Consider the following 23836-nt stretch of genomic DNA (forward strand, 5'->3'; position numbering starts at 1 on the left):
AGTGCACGTCTAACAGTTTCCCTGCAGATCTGAAGCGTGAGCATTTGGTCTGAGGACCACCCTTTGTAAACCACCGGTTTGCATTGACCGGGACCCTCTCCACCGTACCAAGCATCAGGCTGGGCATCTGGAGTAAAACAGTGCTTGGTCAGCACATCATCGTCCTCGTACGCTTGTAGAAAAGAAGCCATAATAGGAGACTGACCGGTCGGTGCACCTGAGCTGGAGTCTGCGAGGCGCTCAAACTCGGACTTTGCGTTGCAGCGTCGGGCCTCCAGCGGGGGGCACCAGAGGGCAGCGTCGCGCTCGCCCTGCCGGGGCTCGTTTCCGGCCGCGCAGGCGCAGGAGGCCACGTGCACGGCCGCGGGCCGCAGGTAGGTGAGGCGGGACGGGGTAGGGATTGGCCTCCTGTATGGAGGGCTATGGCCAGCCGCGCGGCGGTCGCGGAAGGCGGCTCGGCCTACTGCGGGGCCGGGCCCGGGCCGCGTCTCCCAAGCCCAGATCCCGGCATCCCCCGCCGCGCCTCTTGGGCGGCGCTCCCGGAGTCCAGCCGGAGGCCACGCTGGCCCCGGGCGCCAGCGTCCACCCGCGGGGCCCCTTCGCGTCCTGCCCGGCCCGCGCCGAGCATTACACAACAGGCCCGGCCCTTCGTGCCCGCGCTGCTGGCCGGCTCTGGGTGCAGGGTCTGTGTTCGGTGCAAACGATGCTGCTCTTTTTAAACAAGCACGTTAGCCATTTTATTTAGCAGTCCTTCTTCTCCATCCCTTGTCTTTGCTGTGGAACCCTGAGGCTGAGTCAGCTTCTGGAATACTTAAAACGAGTGTTTCAGTGGGGTTCCAGCCTAAATTGTAGGTGACACTCAACCGTTTCTTCTCTGGTTGTATAAAATATTCTATACGTTGGCAAAAACTAATTTTGTTCCATTGCTTTGCTCTTTAAAAAACTTTAAGCTGTGAGTGTAGAGCAGTGGTTCCCAATCTTTTATCAGTTTATCAGCTTTTTCCTATCACTGCCAGGAATCTTTGTGTCTAAACAGTGCCTGAATTTCTCTTGCCCGGTTGGCCCCACGATCGTTATACCTTAACTTACTGGGTATTGAATGTTAATAACATTCAGTGTCTCTGCTTATTTCTGGGCAAGAAAGTTCCTTCAGCCACATGGCCTTATCCCAGGCTCCCTGCAGCCTACTCCAGAAATACGCCTTTAAAAGAAAAAAGCCCGACCAGCTGATGTGGTCCAGCGGCTAGAGCTTCGGCCCAAACGGAAGCGTGATGGGTTCGAGTCCCTGTCAAGGACCTGTACTTTGGTTGCAGGTTCTTTCCCCAGTTAGGGCATGTACAGGAGGCAACTGATGTATGTTTCCCTCTCACATTAAGGTTTCTCTCTCTCTCTCTCTCTCTCTCTCTCTCTGTAAAAATCGGTAGAAACATATCCTCAGGTGAGGATTAAAAAGTATATATCTTAAAAATATCACCTGGCTGGTGTAGCTACATGGATTGAGCGTGGTCCCATGCATGGACTGAAGTCCTGGCTCAATTCCCAGTCAGGACACAGGCCCAGGTTTTGGACTAGATCTGTAGTAGGGGGTGTGTAGGAGGCAGTCTATCAATGTTTCTCACACCTATGTTTCTATTTCTCTCTAAAAAATCAGTAAAAACATTTTTAAAAATATTTTTTTCTTTTTAGTGATTTTTTTAGAGAGAGAGGGAGGAAGAGAGAGAGAAACATTGATGAGAGAGAACATCGATTGGCCGCCTCCTGCATGCCCCCCCACAGGGGATTGGGCCCACTACCTGGCAAGTGCCCTGACCAGGAATTGAACCGGCAATCTCTGGGTGCATGGGTTGACGCTCAACCACTGAGCCACACCTGCTGGGTAGTAAAAACGTATTTAAAAATATATATATATGATGCAGTGTTACCTGACAAAGCTGAATGGATGTTCATGATCTTTTTTTTTTTTTTCTCTGTGCTTGAAATATTTAGTAAAGAAAAAAAGATCCTATTTGCTGTGTGGAGAATGGATTGGAAAAGAGAAAGTAGGAGACCATGGAGGAAGCTGTTGCAGAAACCCAAGTAAGAGATGCTGGTGGCTTAGACTAGGGTGGGGAGCAAGGAAGGGAGAAGTGAACATATTTGAGAGATATTTGGGTGATAGAATTGACTATATGTGGTGATTGGTTGGTTTAGAGTTTAGGGAAGAGAGGAATCAAGTCACCTGTTTTGTGACTTGAGTGAGCCAGTGTGTTGTGTGGCTGTCACAGAGAGGGAACCCTGGAGAAGGGTCATGCTGGGGATAGGAGAGACATATCCCAGACCTTGAGGAGCCAGCTGAGTGAAGCATAGGGAAAGATCTGGGCCACAGTAGACTTGGAAATCAGGGTTTATGTGGCCATTAAAGCCATGTTTGGGGTGAGATTACATAGAGGGAATGCACAGAATGAAAATATGGCCTGCAACAGTCCCAGAGAAGTGTCATCACCACGGCAGGGCTTGGCCAGCTACTGCCCGCCAACCTGTTTCTGTATGGCCTGTGAGCTAAGAATGCCTTTTTAAAAAAAGCTTTTCAAATATTGGAAGGGAAAAGCAAAAGAATAAAACAGTCTTTTGTGACACACAAAAATTATATGAAATTCAAATTTCAGTGTCCATAAGTAAAGCTTTATTATAATAAAGCCCTGCACATTTGTTTATGTAGTGTTTGGGGTTGCTCCTGCGTTCTGGTGACAGAGTTGAGTAACTGACAGACAATACGTGGCTGTCATCCCTTTGCACTTCTGCTTGGTGTACTGCACTCAGTCTCAGCTTCGGGCCCCTCAACTCAATTTCAACTTCTCGCACGTAAACCTATGTATTTACTATCTGGACCTTTACAGAAAAAGGTTTGCAAGTCCCTGACCTAACATCTCCCAGCCATCTGATTTTGACAGATCACTCTGAATTCATTCTTTGTGGCTTATTTTTTTTTTAATTTTTATTTTTTTTATTTTATCCTCACCCGAGGACATTTTTCCATTTTTTGTTCAGATAGATTGGGAGGGAGAGAGAGGAAGAGAGAGAGAGAGATAAACATCAATGTGAGAGAGACACATCGAGTAGTTGCCACCCACACGACTCCAACAGGGGTCGGGGACAAACTGCAACCGAGGTACATGCCCTTAGCGGGAACCGAACCTGGGTCTCTCAAGACTGCAGGCCAATGCTCTAACCGCTGAGCCAAACCGGCCAGGGCCTTTGTGGCTTATTTTACTAGGTGTTTTTTTCAAAATGATATTTGAGTATGTAGAGTAATATGTGGCTTTAGACCCCGTATTTTAAATTATTATTGAGAGAGAGAGGGGTGGGGTGGGGGTGGGGGTGGGGGTGGGGGACAAGGGAAGGAAACTCTACAGAAAAGTGAGGGGTTGAGGCCCTGCTAGGAGATCAGGGTCTGAAGGGCAGAGATTCTGTTGGGGTGACATAGAGAAGGTGCTTGCCTGTCAGTCTAGCCTGGGGAACATGGATTGGCTAGGAGAATGGAGTCACTGTAAGCATGTAGAATCGTGACAACACTATTGCTTGATTTCATCAGGTCAGTGAGACACACTTGGTCAACTTTAAATGTTATAGAAGAAAGATGGCAGTTGTTTTATTCAGAGCACCTTCTAAGGAGCAGGACTGGTGGAAGAAGCTCAAGAGACTGTGAGGCCTGAGTGGTAAAAGTCATCATAGTTTCAGTTAAAGTCCCTGAAGATGACAGAATGGGCCGGAGAGAAAGATCTGGGCCTGCAGTCTTATGAGAAAGGGGAGCAAGCAACCGTCAGAACATTACCGGATGTAGCTGGGAAGACGGAGGCAGTGGGGAGAGCAGGTGGCATCATTTCAAGAAGAGGAGGGGCCCTGGCCGGTTTGGCTCAGCGGTTGCAGCGTCGGCCTGTGGACTAGAGAGTCCCGGGTTCAGTTCCCGCTAGGGGCACGTACCAAAAAAAAAAAGAAGAAGGTGTCGAGTGATGCTGGAGCAGTTCATAGAGCCTGGGTTTACCGGGTACCTCTTAATGACAGCAGGAATAAGCAAAGTCACCTTTTCTTTAAATAATTAGGGAAAGCACCTGGAATTGTAGAAGAGTCCACTATTTCTAAAATTTCCTGCTTAGAGAGGAGCAGTGTCATTGTGCTTCCCCTTGACCTGCAGCTTCCCTGACCGGGGTAACTGGAAGGATAGAATGGTCACTTGCCGAGACTGTGAACACTGTGAGAACAGCGATTTGGGAGGGAAAGAACAGGTACTGAGTTTGGGAAGTATATTTATCTTTTAAAGTTGAGATATTCACAAACCATGAAATTTGTTATTTTAAAGTGTACAATTAGTGATTTTTAGTGTACTCACAACCATTACTACAACTTCTTGAACATTTTCATCCAAAAAGAAATCCTGTACCCATTAGCAGCCACTCCTCATTTCCTGTTTCACCCAGCCCCTAGCCACCAGTAATCTGCTTTCTGTCTGTATGGATTTGCCTGTTCTGGACAATTCATATAAATGGAATCATATGCTATGTGGATGTTTGGGTTATTCCATTCTTTGGCTATTATGAATAACAATGCTGTGAACATTCATCTACACGTGTTTATATGAATATATGTTTTCTTGGGTATATACCTAGCAGTGGATTCACTGGGTGATATGGCAGCTATTTTTGTTGTTGTTAATTCTCACACGAGGATATTTTTTCCATTGATTTTTAGAGAGAGTGGAAGGCAGGGGTGGAGAGAGAGAGAGAGAGAGAGAGAGAGAGAGAGAGAGAGAAAAACATTGATATGAGAGAGACCCATTGATTGGTTGCCTGCCACACATGCCTCAACTAGGGCTGAGAATCAAAACTGCAACCCAGGTATGTACCCTTGACTGGGAATTCAATCCAGGACCCTTCGGTTAGACCGACACTATAACCACTGAACCAAACTGGCCAGGGCCATATGGTAACTTCTTGTTTAACCTTTTAAGGGCCTGCCAGACTGTTTTCCAACAGTGACTACACCATTTTACATTCCCACCAGCAATGTTTGAGGGTTCCTATTTCTCCACATCCTTGTCAACACTTGTTATTGTCTTGACTTTTTAATTACAGCTATCCTAGTGGATGTATGGTGGGATTTTCCCTGATGACTAATAAAGTTGAGCATCTTTTCATGTGCCTGTTGGCCATCTGTATGTCTTCTTTGGAGAAATGTCTACTCAAGTTCCTTGCCCATTTTTAAATTGAGTTATTATATTTTTTGTCAAGGAGATATATTTTTGAGCAGGCTGGACGTTTGGGAGCTGTCAGCAGGTGAGATGGAGAGGGATGAGTCTGGATGGATCACCCAGGGAGGGAGTGAAGTCAAGTCTGAGCCCTGGGGCACTCCAGCATTTACAGTCAGAGACTGGAAGAGCCACCAGAATGAATTTTCCTGGGAACCAAGTAAAGAAAGCCTTTGAAGGAAGAGGGTGTGATCAGCCATGCCAGATGCTGCCCAGAGGTCAAGGCCAGGGCTGTGACTTGACTGTTGTGTTTACCAGTGTGGAGATCACCTTGATAGGGTCAGTGTGGGTGGGGTAGCAGTGAGTTCAAGAGAAATGGAGTAGAGATATGAAGTTAGAGAGTGTAGATAGTTTTTTAACCATCTATGGAAAAGAGAAATGAGGCAATAACTGGAGGGGCAGTAGGGTGAAGTGAGGGTGTTTGAAATGATGGGAAAGTTAGGGCATACTGGTCATGATTCCGGAGAAGAGGGGAGACCTGCTGGGGCAGTGCCCTTGAGCAGGTGGGGAGGGAGGGATCTGTGCACCAGCACAGAGCCGGGAGCAGGCCCACTTTGTTCATAGAGGGAAGGTACAGGGAGCAGGAGCCTGCAGTGTGGTGCTAGGGACTTGTAGCAGTGCTCTCTGATTGCTTCTGTCTTTTCAGGAATATAGGAAAGACAATCATCAGCTGGGAGATGGGAGGGGTGGAGGTGATCCAGTAGAAGAGAAGGGGACCTAGGCCACAGGAACGACTGTCAGGTTCATGGACCCATTGCACTGAGAGAGCCTTCATGGCTTTAGAACCTGGTGACTCAATCAGAGGGAAAGAGGGAGTTGTTACAGAATTTGGGGGGACAGGTGACTTAGGCACAATTGAAATGAAGCTTTATTTTGATGGGCTCAAAGGCAAGCTAGGTTCTCTGTAAAGAGGTCAAGTTCTGATCTGGTTTGCAAAGTGGACCCCAGAGTCTGGTTTCCTGGGAGACTACAAGGTTCACACAGATGTTGAGCATCATCTGCAGACAAGCTGACAGGGCTTCAGTGACAGCTGCTGGGCTGCAGGAGGACTTCCTGCAGCTGCTGCACCATCCTGTGTATCGAGAGCCTGAGGGACACCCAGACACAAGGAGGACCCACGGGGTAGATGAACCATTGTACTGTTGCCATTTGTCCGTGTGCAGAGTTGCAATTTTCATTTAACAAACCTTTTGGTGCTTTGTGGCAGAGTGCTTTCAAACCAGTGCCTGGGGCCCACCAGAACACTGACTGACCCGGGTATCTGGATGCAGACCTGAACTGGCAGAAGGAAGGCGTTCCTAGAAGGTAACACTTTATGTCACAAGCATCTCAGACCCAACAAGTATAGGGTCTGTTCTGTCACTAATGTCCCCCATGCATCCCAGTGCTGATACTTGGGCACACACTGGTATGTCCATATCCCTTGTCTAGGTATTGACACAATTCCATTCTGGTTCATGAATAGCCTCTGCCTCAGGCACCCTGTCAGATATCCAGGGTCCTTTCCTGGTTTTCTCCCCTCCCAACCCCTCCACTATCCAACAATTAAAGCTGTAAGGCCTGCCTTCCCCACAGTCCTCACATCGGCTCCAGTGCATTCGTTTGGTGAGTGACCACGCCTTAAGTGGTTCCTTAGTGTGAGGTCCATCTCTGCATCATCCTTTCTCAATTCTTATCGCCATTATTCTAGCTCACACAATGGTCAGTTCTTGTCCCAGGTTATTGCCAGGGCCTAAGCAGTCCCCCAGCCCAGTCCCTACCACCCTAAATGCACCTTTCACACCTGCTAAAGAGTAGCCTTTGTTGCTTAAAAACATTAAGGAGCATTTGAGTACATTCCAAAAAACATCCCAGTTCCTTAACTGGGTTCAAGAGCATTCCAGCCCCAGCCCCACAGCTGCACCCCTCCCCCAGGAATATGTACTGCTCTCCTTTGTCCATCTTCTGTCTCTGCTCACTGGACCAACATCCACACTTTGCTTTCATTTGAATGACTTGTCATTGAACATCAACTTAGTGCAAACATGATAGGAGAATCAGAGACAAACAGACGCACACTAACACCTCCCTCCTTGTTGAATCTGAAACAGAGGAGCCCAGCCTGTGGTTTAATAAAAAATACTCATTGTGAGAGCAGCTGACATTGACCATTCAGGATGAGCCTAGCATTCAGTCCTTCCACCCTCACAGCGACACTAGAGTGCCGGACCCTTGAGTATGAGAAGCATAGAGGGTGTGTCACCTCAGTCCCTGACCATCAAACACTTTAATGGAAATAAAAAGCGACTTATTGTTTCATTTCACATTTCAGGAAATTGCAGAGGATAACAACATGGAAAAGAAGCCCCTGGATGGTAGAAAGGGTCCCCCCCGCAGAGAAGTGCCCCCCGTGGTGGGGCTGCTGCTGGCCATGGCCCTCATGAACGCGCTCCTCTACCTCTGCCTCGACCGGCTCTTCATCTCCACTCCGCGCTCCTCCCTGGACCCCCGCCACTGTCCCTATGGGTACTTCAGAGTGGGACAGATGAACAACTGCTCAGCATGGCTGTCCTGTGAGGAGCTGAGGACAGACGTGAGGCCGCTGAAGCGTGTTGGGGAAGGAGCCGTGAAGAGAGTGAGTTCGTGTCACCATCCAGTGCTAATGACGTGGCCTGTGGAAAGGCAGCTTGGCAGTATGAGCTCAGTGACCTCACAGCTGGGGCTTTGGCTAATAAAATAATCCAGTGGAGGGAAAAAAGCTAATGCTTAAAGGGGTACTTTGCTTTGCTTTTTTTTTTATAGTAATAGAAAACTAGAAATAATAACTGTAGTGGGATGTTTAATTAAATTATGTTTCAACCACTTGATAGAATATTCTGTAACCATTTAAGTGTAGTTAGGAATCTGGCAGCAATGTGAAAAATTTAGGATGATAAGTGAAAAAAAGCAAACTATACAATTGTTGAATATACTGTTTTCAACTGCAGAATTATATATTTATGTAGAATAATATAAAAACAATAGAAATTGTGCTACAGTGCCCTGGCCAGTTTGGCTCAGTGATTAGAGCATTGACCTGCAGACCAAAGGGTCAAGGGTTCGATTCTGGTCAAGGGCACATACCCCAGTTGAGGTTCAGTCCCTAGCCATGGTTGGGGTCATGCAGGAGGCAACCAGTCGATGTGTCTCTCTCACATCGATGTTTCTCTCTCTCTCTTTCCCTCCCTCCCTGCCTCCCACTCTATCTAAAGATAAATGGGAAAATGTGGTGAGGATTTAAAAAAAAAAAAAAAAGGAAGAAGGGAGAAGGGACAGGCATTTATATAACGTTAAACCATAAAACAAGGTAACTGGTTCTTTTAAAAATTCATTCATTCATTGTCGTGGTTGTTAGGGGTGCGACAGTGAATGAAACAAAGACCCTTGAAGCTTGCTTTCTAGTTGCGGAGTCAGACAATTAAGAAAATAAGTAGCTGTGTGTAATAAAATATGTTCCTGACATGTGCTGTGAAGACAAAGCAGGGCAGGTGGCAGGCCTGTTAGTCTAGGTGGCTGGAACCATCTGAAGGTGAGCTGTGTGGATATTTGGGGAAAAGATGTTCCTGTAGGAAAAATGGGTATCAGTAGAGGCCCTAGGATAAACTTGCTTGGTTGTCTGGAGACCAGGAAGGAGCCAGGGTGCCCAGAGGGTAGGATGAGAAGGAGAGGTGGCACACAGAGTTGAAGAACCTGTGGTGGCCGGTCCTTTGGGGCCTGGCAGGACATGGAGAGCCGCCAGAGCAATCTGAGTGCAGGAGTGAGGTGGTTGGTCTGCGTGGAGAGTAGACTAAGCATAGCAAGGGTGGAAGATGGGTTAGGCCTTGCAGGTGAGAGGTGGTCACAGCTTGACAAAGGTTAGCAGTGGATGTAATGAGGAATCATGGGATTCAGTCGTATTTTAAAGGTAGAGCTAATAGGGTTTCCCAGCAGATTGGAGGTGGAATATAAGGGAATGAGGTGACTTCAAGGTTCTTGGTCTGGGTAACAGGAAGAATAGGATTGTCATTACCTGATACAGAGAAGGTGGGAAGGAACAGATTTTGTGGTTTGTGAGGTGGACATATCAAGACCGTTTAGATGTCTACATGGAGACATCACACAGGCAGTTGGTTGGATGTACAAGTCCAGCATTTGGGGCAAGGTCTTGGGGTGGGGAATATAAATTTGGGATGGCATTAAAAGCATTAGGATATGAAGGAATAACCATGAAGGGATGTACGTAGAGAAGAAGACTTAGTAGTTAATCGAGCCCCTTCAAAGAAGTTACCGCTAACTTGTTCCATGTTATTGGAATCACTTGGAACTTTTCTTTTTAATTTGTTTTTATTGATTTTTTTAGAGAGAAAGGAAGGGAGAGCGAGAGAGAGAGAGAGAGAGAGAGAGAGACAGACAGACATCGATGGGAGAGAGACATCGATGGGCAGCCTCCCATACACCCACCACTGGGGATCGAGCCCACCGTCGGGGCATGTGCCCTGACCCAGAATCAACCCAGGAACCTCTCAGTCCATGGAATGATGCTCAGTCCACTGAGCCACACTGGCCAGCTCACTTGGAACTTTTTTTTTTTTTTTTGCATTTATCTTCAGATAGAGCGGGAGGGAGAGAGAGAGAGAGAGTGAAACATTGATGTGGGAGAAACACATCAGCTGGTTGCCACCCACACAACAACCCCAACCGGGGCTAGGGACAAACTGCAACCAAGGCACATGCCCTTAGCGGGAACCAAACTGGGACTCGCCAGTCCGTGGGCCAACGCTCTAACCGCTGAGCCAAACTGGCCAGGGCTCACTTGGAACATTTTTTAATTTATTTTTTTGGAATTGCTTTTTACCTTGAAGGATATGTTTTTGAGTAGCTCTGATGGTGGCAAATCGTTGTTGTAGGAGGATAGACATGATTTTAGGGAGTTCTACAGATGATGCCTATCCAAATACGGGACTTAATAATGTGGGTACTAACTGTGAGGAATGTCGTTTTGTTCATTAAAGTGTGACTAAAATACTGTTAATTGATTTTTTTGTGTGTGTCTTTGGCTGAAACTTGCTGTCATGGCAAAAGTATCTTTTTTTTTTTTTGTAAACAATAAAGGGGAGTTTATTGGCTCATGTAACTGAACAGTCTCTGGATAGATTTCAGGTGAGGATGGATATACATAGTGACTCAACCACATCACAAAAGGCCTGGCTTGCTTTTTATCTCTTTTCTATGCTTTCTATGTCAATTTCATCTTTTTTTATATATATTTTTATTGACTTTTTAAAAATTTTTATTTATTTTTAATCTTTATTGTTGAATGTAGAATGTATTACAGATGTTCCACATTTTTCCCCCATTGACTCCCTCCTCCCCACTCCCGCCCCCCTCCTGCCTTTTCCCACACTATTGTCTGTGTCCACTGGTTATGCATATAAGTTCTTTGATTTATTTCTTCCCACCCCCAACCCCTTTCCCTTTGAGGTTTGTCAGTCTAGCAATGAATTTGTACTTCTTAATCTCTTCACCTTTTTCACCCATTCCCCCAACCCCCTTCCCATCTGGCAACCAACAAAATGTTCTCTGTATCTATGAGAATGTTTCTGATCTACGTGTTCATTTTGTTTGTAGATTCCATTGTTGATAGATATGTATTCATTGCCATTTTGTTTGTTCATATATTTTATCTTTTTCTTCAAAAAGACCCTTCATCATTTCATATAATAACGGTTGGGTGGTGATGAACTCCTTTAACTTTTTCTTGTCTGGGAAAGTCTTTATATGGCCATCGATTCTAAATAACAGCTTTGCATGATAGAGTAATCTTGGTTGTAGGTTCTTGCTTTTCATCACTCTGAATATTTCTTGCCACTCCCTTCTGGCCTGCAAAGTTTCTTTTGAGAAATCAGCTGACAGCCTTATGGGTACTCCCTTGTAGGTAACTAGCTGCCTTTCTCTTGCTGCTTTTAGGATTCTCTCTTTGTCTTGAACCTTTTGCATTTTGATGATGATGTGTCTTGTTGTGGGCCTCTTAGGGTTCATCTTGTTTGGGACTCTCTGTGCTTCCTGGACTTGTATGTCTGTTTCCTTCACCAAGTTAGGAAAGTTTTCTGCCATTATTGTTTCAAACAGGTTTTCGATTTCTTGTTCTCTCTCTTCTCCTTCTGGCACCCCCAAGATGCGAATGTTGGCACACTTGAAGTTGTCCCAGAGGCTCCTTACACTATCCTCAGTTTTTGGGATTCTTTTTTCTTTTTGCTGTTCTGATTGGGCGTTTTTTGCTTCCTTATATTCCAAATCGATGGTTTGCTTCTTGTATTTACGTACTCTAGTATTGAAGCTGTGTAAATTATTCTTTATTTCAGTTAATGCCTCCTTCAATTCTGACTGGTCCTTTTTTATGCTCTTGAGGCCCTCACTAAGTTCACTGAGGTTCTCTCACTGAGTTCATTGAGCATCCTTATAAGCAGTATTTTGAACTCAGCATCTGTTAGGCTGCTTATCTCCATTTTGCTTAGTTCTTTTCTTGGGGTTTTGTTCTGTTCTTTCATTTGGGACCTGTTTCTTTGTATTCTCATTTTGGCTGCCTCCCTGTGTTTGTTTCAGTGTATTACTTAACGAGCGGTATGGGGCTAGCTAAGACCAGATGCTGCTCGTTTCAAAGAATTTAGGAAATACCTGAAGCAGGATCCAAGACAGGCCAATCCTATGGTTAAGCAACTGGCAACAGCTTGGGTGGGCCTGAAAGTTGGGTGGGGTGGGGTGGGGCAGGGCCTCAGGGGGTCACCAGGGCGGGGCTACCAGTGTGAGCCAGGTTGCTGGAGTCCCAGATATGGCGGCTGTCTGCCGCCCCAGAGAAAGGCTCACCAAAGGAACAAAGGCCTCTGACAGCATGTTTGTCCCCGAGAAAGCCCCCTCTCCAGCCCTCGCTCCAGTGCCAAACAGCTCAGCTCTTCCCTGTATGTCTCTGGCGCCCCTCGAGCTGCCTCCCCTCCAAGCTTAGAGGGAGAGAGTCCGATAAGTCCGTGCGCGGGCCCTTTAAGGAGCTGCCTGGGGCTCCAGCCGCTTCAGCTTCCCTGAGCCTCAGTTCCCGCTGGTTTTTCCAGCCAGAAGTTATGGGGACTTCTCTTCCTGGCACTGGAACCCTGAGCGGGGCATCTGGTGTGGGACAGGGGCCCCTCAGTCCTCAGGAGGGACCTTCCCAGCCGAGGGGTCCTCCTGATTTTTATCCACCACACGTGGGTGTCCCGTCGTGCCACCGGTCCTCGCGCTGCCACCGCCCCTCCAACCAGTCTGGATGTGGCTGCTGCTTTAATTCCATAGTTGTAGGACTTCCATTCAGCTTGATTTCAGGCAGTTTTGAATGGTGGTTGTTCTGTAGTTTAGTTGTAACTTTGATGTGGTTGTGGGAGGAGGTGATACCGTGTTTACCTACCCGCCATCTTGACTGGAAGTCCGGCAAAAGTATCTTGAGCATTCTGTTGGGGTCTGGAGCCTTGTCTGTCTTGCTCCCATCGAAACCTCAGTGCCTGTGCAAGTTCTGGCCCAGGGGAGACTCTCATTATCCTCCTTATAGGCCCTTATTTGAACAACCCCTGCAGCAGCGAGCTTTCTTCCCTTCCCCATGGGTGCCCCTCCTCACTGACACCCCACGCTGGGAGGCAGAGGTTTCTCATAGGAGTTTCTATAACCAGAATTCTCGGCATCCCACTCTCCGACCCCCACCTCCTCTCCTAGCGCCCTGCTTCAGTAATTCCTGTTTTGTTGAGATTGTTTGTGTATCGACCCCATTACATTTTCACTTCCTGGCACGCTCCTGTTATCCTCATCACTCTGGCACAAACACTTGCCACAGCTCCTTTGCATCTGCCCTCCTCATGCCTGGCTGGAGAGCCCAAAGCCAGGTGACCCCACTACACACCTGCACTTGAGCACAGCCATGGGGTTGAAAGCACTACCACAAACCTCAGACCTGCTCAAGAGCCCTCCAACTAGAGCACAGCCCAGCGAGTCGACTCTATTCCTTTAGTAACTTGTCCTTCCCAATCTGAGACAGATACTCCCTCAACACCCCAACCCCGTTTTAGCCAATGATCTTGTTACATAAGTTATGAAATAGAAGCCACCCAAAGGGAATTTCCTCATCTTCCCACTACAAGATCTTGAACCTTACAGCTCAGGCGTGGTCCCTGACTTCTCACGACTTCCCTCAATCAGCTTTTCCCTCCCTTGCATCGTCTTTCCCTCTTGGGGATTGTTCTGGCACACAAACACTTTCCGAGAAAAAACATCCTCATCTCTTTATTCCCTCTCCCTCTGCAGTACAACTGCCATAGCTCTGTCTCCTTCCTCTTCTCCCATTCAATTCCCTCCTCTTCCCTCCGGCTTCCAAACTCTGAGACTGCTCTTATGCACATACCAGCACATTTCAGGTTCGATGTTTCTCTGATTTCCTCTTGTTCCTTCTTACAGCCCTTGATCCAGCTGACTCCTCTCTCCAGGCAACCCTGGCTCTTCGAGCTACCACATGTTTTTAGTTTTCCTCCTCCCTCACTGGCCACTCCTGATCAGCTCCCTTCCTGCTACTGCTCCCCATCTTACTTCCAAATCAGCAGTTTTCAATCAGAGGCCATTCCACTCCTTGGGAACATTTAGCAATAAGTAGAGATGCTTTTGAGGTTGTCACAGTTGGGCGGCATAGAGGGAGTCTGCTGGCATCCAGTGGGTAGAGGCCAGGGATGCTGCTGGACATCCTACAATGCATGGCACAGCCCTCACCCTCAACAAATAATATCTGGCCCAAATGTCAGTAGTGCTGAGATTGAGAAACATTATTCCTCTTGGTTCCTTCCTGGACCTTCTTCTTTTGTCTTCTTTAGATACACTGTTAGGTGATTAAATCTAGTTTCATTGCTTTAAATATAGTTTATGTGCTGGTGATTCCGAAATTTATATCTCTAGTCTGTACCTCTCCCCTGAGCCACAGATTTGTATATGCAACTATTTATTCTACACCTCTAGTTGGAGGTCTCTTGAGCATCTCAGTACTTCCAAGTTGGAACTCTTGATAATTTCCTGCTCTGAAACCTGTTCTTCTCCCAGCCTTAAAATCACAGTAAATGCCATCACTTCTCACCTAGTTGCCGGAGCCAAAACCTGGGAGTCACCTCGAGTCCTCTCACCTACTTTCCCTTAACTAAGCCAAGAGCAAGTTCCATCGGTTATATTTTGAAAACATGTCCCAAACGTGTTGATAACCTCTGTTCCCTGACCCATTTTAGTTAAGTCACCATCAGCTCTTGCCTTGGAAAATGCATCCGTGCTCCCACTTTTACCCTTCACCATGTCCCAGGCAGAGTCACTTTCTAAACACAATTCAGATCATGCCACTCGCTTCTTTAAAACCCCTTCGCTGGCTTCCCATCGCCCTTAGGGAAAACTCCAAACCTACCAAGACCTGCCACACACCCTGATCTGGGCCCCGCTGCCTCCTGAACTCACCCAGGCATCCTCACTCCCTGTCCTGCTCTCACCTACCCTCTTGTTCCTTGATCAGACAGCCCTTTCTCAACTCAGGCCTTTGCAGTTGCCTTTCTCTGCCTGAAATTATCTCCTCCACCTCTGAGATGGCCAGCTCCTCGTCACCCAGGTCTCAGCTCAGACGTCACTTCTCTGAGAGGCTTTCCCTGACACCCTCTTCCGAACCCCACCCGTCATGAACTTCTCATCTGTCTTATACTGTGTTGTCGCTCATAAATGTACGTTCCCTGAGGGCTCAGAGGGTGTGTCCTCTGCATCTAGCCCAGTGCCCGATTCATGGGACACATTTTATTTATTTATTTATTTGTCTTTTGATATTGTATTTATTTTCTGGAATTTTTTTTTAGTCTTTATTTTTTAATTTAGTTTTTTTCATAGAATATAACTTAGGGGCTAGAAGTCAAAGGCTTATTTGTTCAAGTCTCATAAAATATTGGCCTAACTTTGATGGTTTCCTCAGTATGCACACACCTGAGCCCACCTTCTTTCCCCAGACTGTGTTTTTGGTTTGTTTTGGAATTGCCAGGTGCGTGTGTCCTCTGCCTGGAGCAGTGAAATCAGTTCTTTCATGAATTATATATTTTGAAGTATGAAATAACTGTCCATTTCTCAGTCTCCTTTGCCGAATCCACCTCCTCATCCCTCTTAACCTTGGACCTTTCTTCTCCTTCTGTGTTTGCTCCCTGGGTGGCCTCATCCAACCTCGGGCCTTTATCTGTGGCTGAGACCTCTTTCCAGGACCTCCAGACCTTTCTACCCAGCTGTCTGTCCCACGTCTCCACCTGGGTGTCTGAAAGGCTGCTCAAACTGAGCATGTCCCAGATCGCCCACAGCCTGCTCTTCCTTTATTCTCCCCATCGCAGCGAGTGACAGCTCCCTCATTTCAGTTACTCGAGCCCGCAGCCTGCGAGGTGTCCTTGACTTCTCTTTCTCTCATATCCACGTCCCATTCCATTGGCAAACTATAGTGTGTATACACTCAGAAGAGATCTGGAATTTAACCGCTCCTCAGACTTCTGCCTGTATCCCTTCCTCCCCATCCAGGCCAACATCATCTTGTCCCTAGAGTATTCCATTAGCCTCCAAAGAGGTCTCTGCTTCCACACTTGCCCCCTTCCAGCTGCTTCAGTCTATTCTTCACACAGCAGCAGGAACGCCACTATTAAATTATAGGTCATACATGGCCAGTGTGGCTTAGTGGATTGAGCATTGTTCCATGGGCTGAGAAGTCCTGGGTTCTATTCCCAGTCAGGGCAGATGCCTGGGTTGCAGGCTCTGTCCCCAATACGGGGTGTGCAGGAGGCAGCCAATCCATGTTTCTATCTCACATTGATGTTTCTAGCTCTCTCTCAATAAAAAAAAAATATTTTAAAGAATATTTAAAAAAAAATTATAGGTCAGATAGTGTCTGTCCTCAGCGCAAGTCCTCTAGTGGCTCTCTGTCACTCTGGGTGAAAGCCAGAAGTCTTTCAGCTCTAACCCACTGAGCTACCCAGCCAGGGCTCAGTTTATGTTTTTATAAATAATGCCAGATTTTTATTCCTAGAACTTTTTATCTATTTCATATTATTGCCTTAGGTAGATTATAGACTTAGATATTAAAAGCTCTTGATAAATAATGCCCCAAGTTGCTTTTTTACTTTCACAGTGAAGAAGCAGAAACCCAAAGAGACACAGCCCACTGGTGGCAGAAGCAGCCTGGGGACAGTGATCTGACCTCCCAGCCTGTTTTCTCCTCTGCAAAATTCTGTCTTTCCTTTGGGGATTTAAGCAGAAGATCAGAGGTTCTTAATTACAGTGCTTCCTGCAACCCTAGCTAATAACAGTTAAGACTCAAAGGCAGTACCATACGGTTTTCTGGAAACTGAACAAGATGGGCAAGTCTGGTGTTTGTGGCATTTCAGCTCTTGCTTTTACAGTTGAAGTTACACAAAACACAGACCATGTCAACTTGTTTACCTTACATAGAACTATTCCTATTTGTGGTTTACTCTGTTACCTTTTAAAATTAGTGAATAAGCCCTGGCCAGTTTGGCTCAGCGGTGAGGGCATAGGCCTGCGGTCCAGAGAGACGCGGGTTCGGTTCCCGCTAAGAGCACGTACCTCAGTTGCAATTTGTCCCCGGCCCTGGTTGGTCGTGTGGGTGGCAGCCACTCGATGTGTCCCTTTCACGTCAGTGCCTTTACACATGCAGTCCCCTCTTCTGGGAGTGCCGCTTCCGTGCTCCACACCCACCCTGCAAGCCTGGTCATCCTTTAGAGCAGTGGTTCTCAACCTTCCAAATGCCGCGACGCTTTAATACAGTTCCTCATCTTGTATGTGAGCATATCTGCATGTTGGCGGACCCGCCTGGAGACAGATAGAGGAGCAGTGTCTCAGTTCCGCTCCGCAGAAATGTGTGTTTTCCGATGGTCTTAGGCGACCCCTGTGAAAGGATCGTTCAACCCCAAGGGGGTCGCAGCCCACAGGTTGAGAACCGCTACTTCAGAGCAATTCCCAGGAGCCTTCTGGCACCCTCTCCTGATGGCCCGCAGCACCCTGACTGGAGTCAGTCCTTCCCACCTCCTCCTGCCCTGGGCCTTTACCTGCTAATGTGGCACTTGCCTCACTGCATATCTTGTATTTGCTATTTAGTAAGTCTTTATAACTAGACTAAGAGCAACCTTAGGGCTGGGTCTATGTCTCTTTATTTTCTGTGTCCTCTGAACCACATTCAGTGCTTAAAAGATATTTGTGGAGCTGTTTCCCAGCTCTCTAACACAGGTAATGTTTCTGGCTCTGTTTCAGGTCTTTCTGTCCGAGTGGAAGGAACGCAAAGTCGCTCTCTCCCGGCTCACCAGTCTGGAGATGAAAGAGGATTTCCTGCATGGACTGCAGATGCTGAAATCTCTGCAGGGTAAACATGTTGTCACGCTGCTCGGCTTCTGTGAAGAGGACAATACCATTCTTACCGAATATCACCCCTTAGGGTCCTTGAGCAACCTGGAAGAAACATTCAACCTTTCCAAGTACCAAAATGTGAACACCTGGCAGCAGAGGTTGCAGCTGGCCATGGATTACGTCGGCATCATCAACTACCTGCACCACAGTCCCCTGGGCACGCTGGTCATGTGCGACTCCAGCGACCTGCCCAAGACACTGTCCCAGTACCTGCTGACCAGTAACTTCAGCATTGTGGTGAACGACCTGGACGCCTTGCCCCTGGTGAACCACAGTTCTGGGATGTTTGTAAAGTGCGGCCACAGGGAGCTTCACGGGGATTTCGTGGCTCCAGAGCAGCTGTGGCCCTATGGAGAGGACACACCTTTTCATGACGATCTCATGCCCTCCTATGATGAGAAGATCGACATCTGGAAGATTCCAGACGTCTCCAGTTTCCTTTTGGGGCACGTCGAAGGGAGTGATATGGTCCGATTCCATTTGTTCGATATTCATAAGGCCTGTAAGAGCCAGAGTCCTGCGGAGAGACCCACCGCTCAGGCTGTTCTGGACACTTACCAGAAGGTTTTGAATGCACTCAGAGACACTGTGGTGTCTCAGACAAGAGAAATGCTCTAAAAACTGGTCCGGTCAGTGGAGGGTGGGATTTAAGGAACAAGTGGAATAGTTAGAGCAGTTCTGCTCTGACGTGAGCTTGTTGCCCTTCAGCCGTGTGGCTCGGCCTCTGCATCCACGTGCACACGCGAGCCTTCTGCCTCTCCCGGCCACCTGGGTAGAAGTTGTGAGCAGGAGCGCCGACTTGATTGAAGTCTGGCTACACTTCTAAGGCTGATCACTCCCAGGTGAAGAGGCAGAGAGGAAGCGAATCTAAACCTGTATCTGAAGGAAGTAACAAACAGGCAGCTACAAAGAGCCTTCCCCTCTCCTAATAACCGAGCTTGTAAGCTTGTAAGAAAGGTAGATAGAGAAGATTTTTAAATAGCAGTATATGAAAGAAACAAAGTAGTTCTCCAAAGAATTGTTTTTTCTCATGTTTTGGGGTGGTAATCACCATACCAGGTCATGGGGGAATATTTCTGGTCTGTTTCACTTGGTATGAGTGAGGCCACCTTTACTGTTTTAAATGATTGCTGCGTGGAGCTCCTGTGCTGTCCTTCCTAGGAGCTAAAGGAGAACTAGCTAGCATGTTCTTTGAAACATTGAATGGACATGGCATATTTAAAACAGCAAGTATAAGATAAATGATATGTGTTACTGCCTTGGATGGTACTTATAAAATTCCTGTTTACCTTCTTGCTGGGTTTTCTGTGTCCAAAATTAATTATTGTGAACATTTTACATCAACATTATCACTCATCACTGGAAAGTGTCAAACCCTTCCACTCGAGTTCCACGATTGAATCTTTCAAAAAGCTTCTTCCTTGCTCAGCACCATCCTCATTTGCAGAGGATGATGGGTTTGGTGCATATTAATCATCCCTAATAAGGTGGTTAAAGCTGACATTGAGGGATAGGATCACTGGAATAACAGGGACCTGGGCCTTACCCAGACCCAGCAGGTCTAGGGTAGAGTCCGAGACTTTGCTTTTTTTTTTTTTTTATCCTACCTGAGGACATTTTTGCATTTATCTTCAGATAGAGCAGGAGGGAGAGAGGAAGGAAGAGAGAGAGAGAAGGATCAATGTGAGAGAGACACATCAACTGGTTGCCACCAACACGACCCCAACTAGGGCTGGGGATGAACTGAAACTGAAGTACATGCCCCTAGCAGGAACCGAACCCAGGACTCTGGTCCACGGGCCGACGCTCTAACCACTGAGAAACTGGCCAGGGCCAAGACTTTGCATTTCTAACTGGTTCCCAGAGCAGTGAGCACCACTGCCTCTGACTGTCAGGCAGGGCTCCACCGGCACTGATAGGGCAATAGTATCAGTCCTATCCCCTAGTTTACTGCCTGTGGTTGATTGGGTCCTGTGGGTGATCAGAGAATATGCTCATTGTTTTGACTGCTGATTTTTGTTATAAAAACTCCTCAGCTGACTAGGATGGGTGTAATCAAAAGGATAACAAGTGTTGGTGAGGATGTGAACTGGAACCCTTATACATTGCTGGTGGGAGTGTAAAATGGTGCAGCCACTTTGGAAAACAGTCTGATATTCCTCAGAAAGTTAAAAATAGAGTTACCATGACCCAGCAATTCTACTCCTAAGTATTTACCCAAGTGAACTGAAATCATGTCCACACAGAACATCTCAAATTCAACATTTCTCCAAGAGCTCTTCCCTGCTTCAGATTTGCTGCTGCCATTTCCTACATCTGTAAATGGCACACCATCCATCTGATTTTCCAAGGCAAAAGCCTGGTTTATATATAATAAAATGCAGTTTAAGTGTACATTTCAGTGAGTTTTGATATACTGACATACTCATGTCATCACCCCTACAGATAAAACATGTCTGTCTTTCCTGGGACTTCCCAGGTGTCCCAGCCCATTGAGGCCTTTCCTCACTGCTGGCCCCAGGCAACGACTCCACTTGCTTTTTTAGAAAGATTAGAATGTTTTCCAGCATATCATCTAATTGGAACCATACAGTATAGTTTAAATCTTTTTGTGCCTGTCTTTTTTCATTCATTGGAATGTTTTTGAGATCCATCCTTGTTCTTTATATCAGTAATTTCTACCTTTTTATTGGTGAGTAATATTCCACTGTATTTGTATGTACCACAATCTCTTCATCCAGCCATCTGCTGATGGACATTGGGTTATTTTCAGTTTGGGGCTATTATGAATAAAACTGCTGTTAACATTTAAATACAAGTCTTTTGTCTTGGGTAAATACCTAGGAGTGTTCCTATAATCACATGTAAGTATATGTTTAATTTTATAAGGAACTTCTAAACTGTTTTCCAAAGCATCTGTACCATTTTACATTCCCATTAGCAATGTGTGAGAGTTCCAGTAGCTTCACACATCTTAGCCAACACTTGTTATTATCAGCCCACTTAATTTTAGCCATTCTAGGTGTGTAGTGGCATCTCATTATAGTTTTAATTTGCATTTTCCCAAGAAAAACAATGCTGAGAATCTTCATGTTTATTGGATTCATATATCTTCTCGGGAGGAGAGTAAATCTTTTGCCCATTTTAAAATAACTTGCTTATTAAATTTTAAGAGTTCATTATGTAACCTGGAATTAAGTCTGTTACCAGACATATCTTTTGCAAATCTTTTCTCACAGCCAGAGGCTTGCCATTTCATTTTCTTAACAGTGTATTTTATTTTATTTTATTTATTTTTTAATCCTCACCTGAGGACATTTTTTCATTTCTTGTTCAGACAGAGTGGGAGGGAGAGAGAGGAAGAGAAACATCAATGTGAAAGGGACACATTGAGTGGCTGCCACCTGCACGACCCAACCAGGGCCAGGGACAAACTGCAACTGAGACACGTGCCCTTAGTGGGAACCGAACCCGGGTCTCTCTAGACTACAGGCCGACACTCTAACTGCTGAGCCAAACCGGCCAGGACAACAGTGTATTTTATTTAAGTTTGTGTTTTTAAATGGTTTATGTGCTGTTTAAGAAATCGTTGCCTAACTCAAGGTAACAAAGATTTCTCCTTTATTTTCTTCCAGGAGTTTTATAGTTTTAGTTTTTACATTGAGTTTTATAATCCATTTCTAGTTCAGTTTTGTGTATGGTGAGAGGTAAGGGTTAAGGTTCACTTTTTTCCCCAAAAAAGTGTTCTAGCATCATTTAATGAAAAGATCATCACCCGGCCAGTGTGGCTCAGTGGCTTGAGCATTGTCCCAATCAGGGCACATACCCGGGTTGCAGGCTTGATCCCTGGTGGGGGGTGTGCAGGAGGCAGCTGATCAATATTTCTCTCAAATCGATGTTTCTATCTCTCCCTGTCTCTAAAAAACCAATAAAACCATTAAGAAAGAGATTATCCCATTAAATCGCTTTGGCAACTTGGTGTAAAACCAGTTGGGTTTACTTTTAGGCTCTCTATCTTATTCTATTGAACTGTATTCCTACCCTTATGCCAATAACACACTATCTTGATTGCTATAGCTTTATAGTAAATCTTGAACTGGGGTAGTACAAGACCTGCAACTTTGTTCTTTTTTTTTTTTTTTTCTTTAAATCCTCACCAAGGATATTTTTCTATTTATCTTCAGACAGAGTGGAAGGGAGAGAGAGAAACATCGATGTGAGAAGGACACATCGACTGGTTGCCTCCCACAGGACCCTGATCAGGGCTGGGGACAAACTGAAACATACATGTGTTGCCGGAACTGAACCGCGACTCATTGGTCCACTGGCTGACACTCTACCACTGAGTCAAACCGGCGAGGGCTTGTTGTTCTTTTTGAAAATCACTTTACATTCCCGTATAAAATTTAGAATCATTTGTCAATTTCTACACACACGTGCGCACGCGGGAGCATGCGCAACAAATAACCTACTGGAATTTTTATTTGGATTGCACTGAATCTATATAGCTCAATTTGGGGCAAACTGGCATCTTATCATGCTTGATCTCGCGAACTATTTCAGTCATCTTTAATTTCATTAATGTTTTGTAGTTTTTAGTGTTCAGTTCTTATACTTGTTTTGTTAAATGCAGCAGTGTGGTAATTGCCAGAGGGAAGGGGGTTGAGGGCTAGGGGTGAAGAGGGCCTAATATATGGTGATGGAAGATGATTTGATTTTGGGTAGTGGGAACAGTGCAATATATAGATCTTGTATCACAGAAATGTACACTTGAAACCTATATGATCCTATTAACCAATGTCACCCCAATAAATTTAATTTAAAAATTCCACTGTGAATGCTATTTTTAATAAGTGAAATTCCACTTTTGTTTACATCTAGGTTATAAACATACAATTGATTTTTGTATATTGACTTTGAATTCTGTGACCTTGCTAAATTCACTTATAAGTTCTCATAGTTTTGGGAGGTGGGGGGAGATTCCTTAAGGTTTTCTACACATACATTCATTCATGCCATGTTTGAATAAAGCCATCTGTATACACTTTTTTTTTCTTTTCCTTTTGCCTTGTTGCACTGACTAGGACCTCCAGGACAGTGCTGAGTAGAATTGGTGAGGGCAGATATCCTTGCCTTGTTGAAACATTTAGTCCTTTTTATTTTTAATCCTCATGGAGGATATGTTTTTGTTGAGTTTAGGGGGGGAGAGAGAAACATCAATGTGTTAGTTCTGAGTTTAGTGTTTATCTTTCCATACATGTTCTTATATTTTTACTACATATGTATTTGTCACTAAACAACACTTTGTATTGTTTTTCTTGGCTTTACACTTTACATATAAGTTTTTAGGAAGGTATTTCTGCAACTTGCATTTTCCTCTCTGCCTTATTTTGAGATTCATCCATTTCGATACATGTAACTCTAGATCATTGCTACTGCTGTTATATATACCACAGTGTATTTCCTCCACTGATGGACATTTAGATTGTTTCTAGGTTTTTGAAATTATAAAAAATTCTGCTACAAGCATTATTGTACATGTCTCTCTATATGGATGGCAGTTTCTCCAGTCATATAGCTGGGAGTGCAACTGCAGGGTCATCGTGCCTACTCGCCTTGAACTTTATCAGAGACTAGCAAAGAGCTCTTCAAAGTGGTGGTACCACATGATGGCTTTTAAATCTCATCTCTCCAGATGCAAAGCTAGTGAACGCCTTGGGACTGGAACTCTGTCTGTCTGACTTACCATGACATTTCCAGAACAGTGGACAGAGGACACTAACAACACCCATTTGCATGGCGAATGGCTGGATGCAGGAATTTAACAGGATGTCGCTCAGGGGAGTGATCAGAGACGGGAGCAGTGGCTTGTGGCCTGCGGAGGGCCTCTCTTCTGGATGCTTCCCCGAGGAAAAAAGCACTACGCAATGGAGAGAGAATCTTGGTCCCTTACTTAGTAAGGTTCCCGGAGCGCAGGTCCTAGGGTGGCCCGGCCCGCGGACCTGCCCGCACCGGCTGGCAACGCCCCTGGCTCCAGCACGTCCCCGCCCCCCCGGGTGACTCAGGCAGCGGTGACGGCAT

At 45.9% G+C, this 23836-nt stretch overlaps 1 protein-coding gene across 2 annotated transcripts; it reads left to right on the plus strand.

Annotated features, from left to right (window-relative positions):
• Positions 1–1986: 1986 nt before the first annotated feature.
• POMK (protein O-mannose kinase) lies at positions 1987–19305 on the plus strand. 2 transcript variants are annotated; one of them, XM_036250087.1, is made up of 5 exons: positions 1987–2076; positions 3572–3695; positions 6489–6586; positions 7593–7895; positions 17603–19305. In XM_036250087.1, the coding sequence occupies exons 4-5, from the start codon at positions 7614–7616 to the stop codon at positions 18371–18373; spliced, it is 1053 nt and encodes a 350-aa protein (XP_036105980.1). In that variant the 5' UTR covers positions 1987–2076; positions 3572–3695; positions 6489–6586; positions 7593–7613; the 3' UTR covers positions 18374–19305. The 2 variants fall into 2 exon arrangements, with proteins under 2 accessions (XP_036105980.1, XP_036105979.1); XM_036250086.1 differs by lacking the exon at positions 3572–3695.
• Positions 19306–23836: the final 4531 nt, after the last annotated feature.

The sequence above is a fragment of the Molossus molossus genome, unplaced genomic scaffold (assembly GCF_014108415.1).
Source record: "Molossus molossus isolate mMolMol1 unplaced genomic scaffold, mMolMol1.p scaffold_m16_p_9, whole genome shotgun sequence".
Lineage (NCBI taxonomy): Eukaryota > Metazoa > Chordata > Mammalia > Chiroptera > Molossidae > Molossus > Molossus molossus.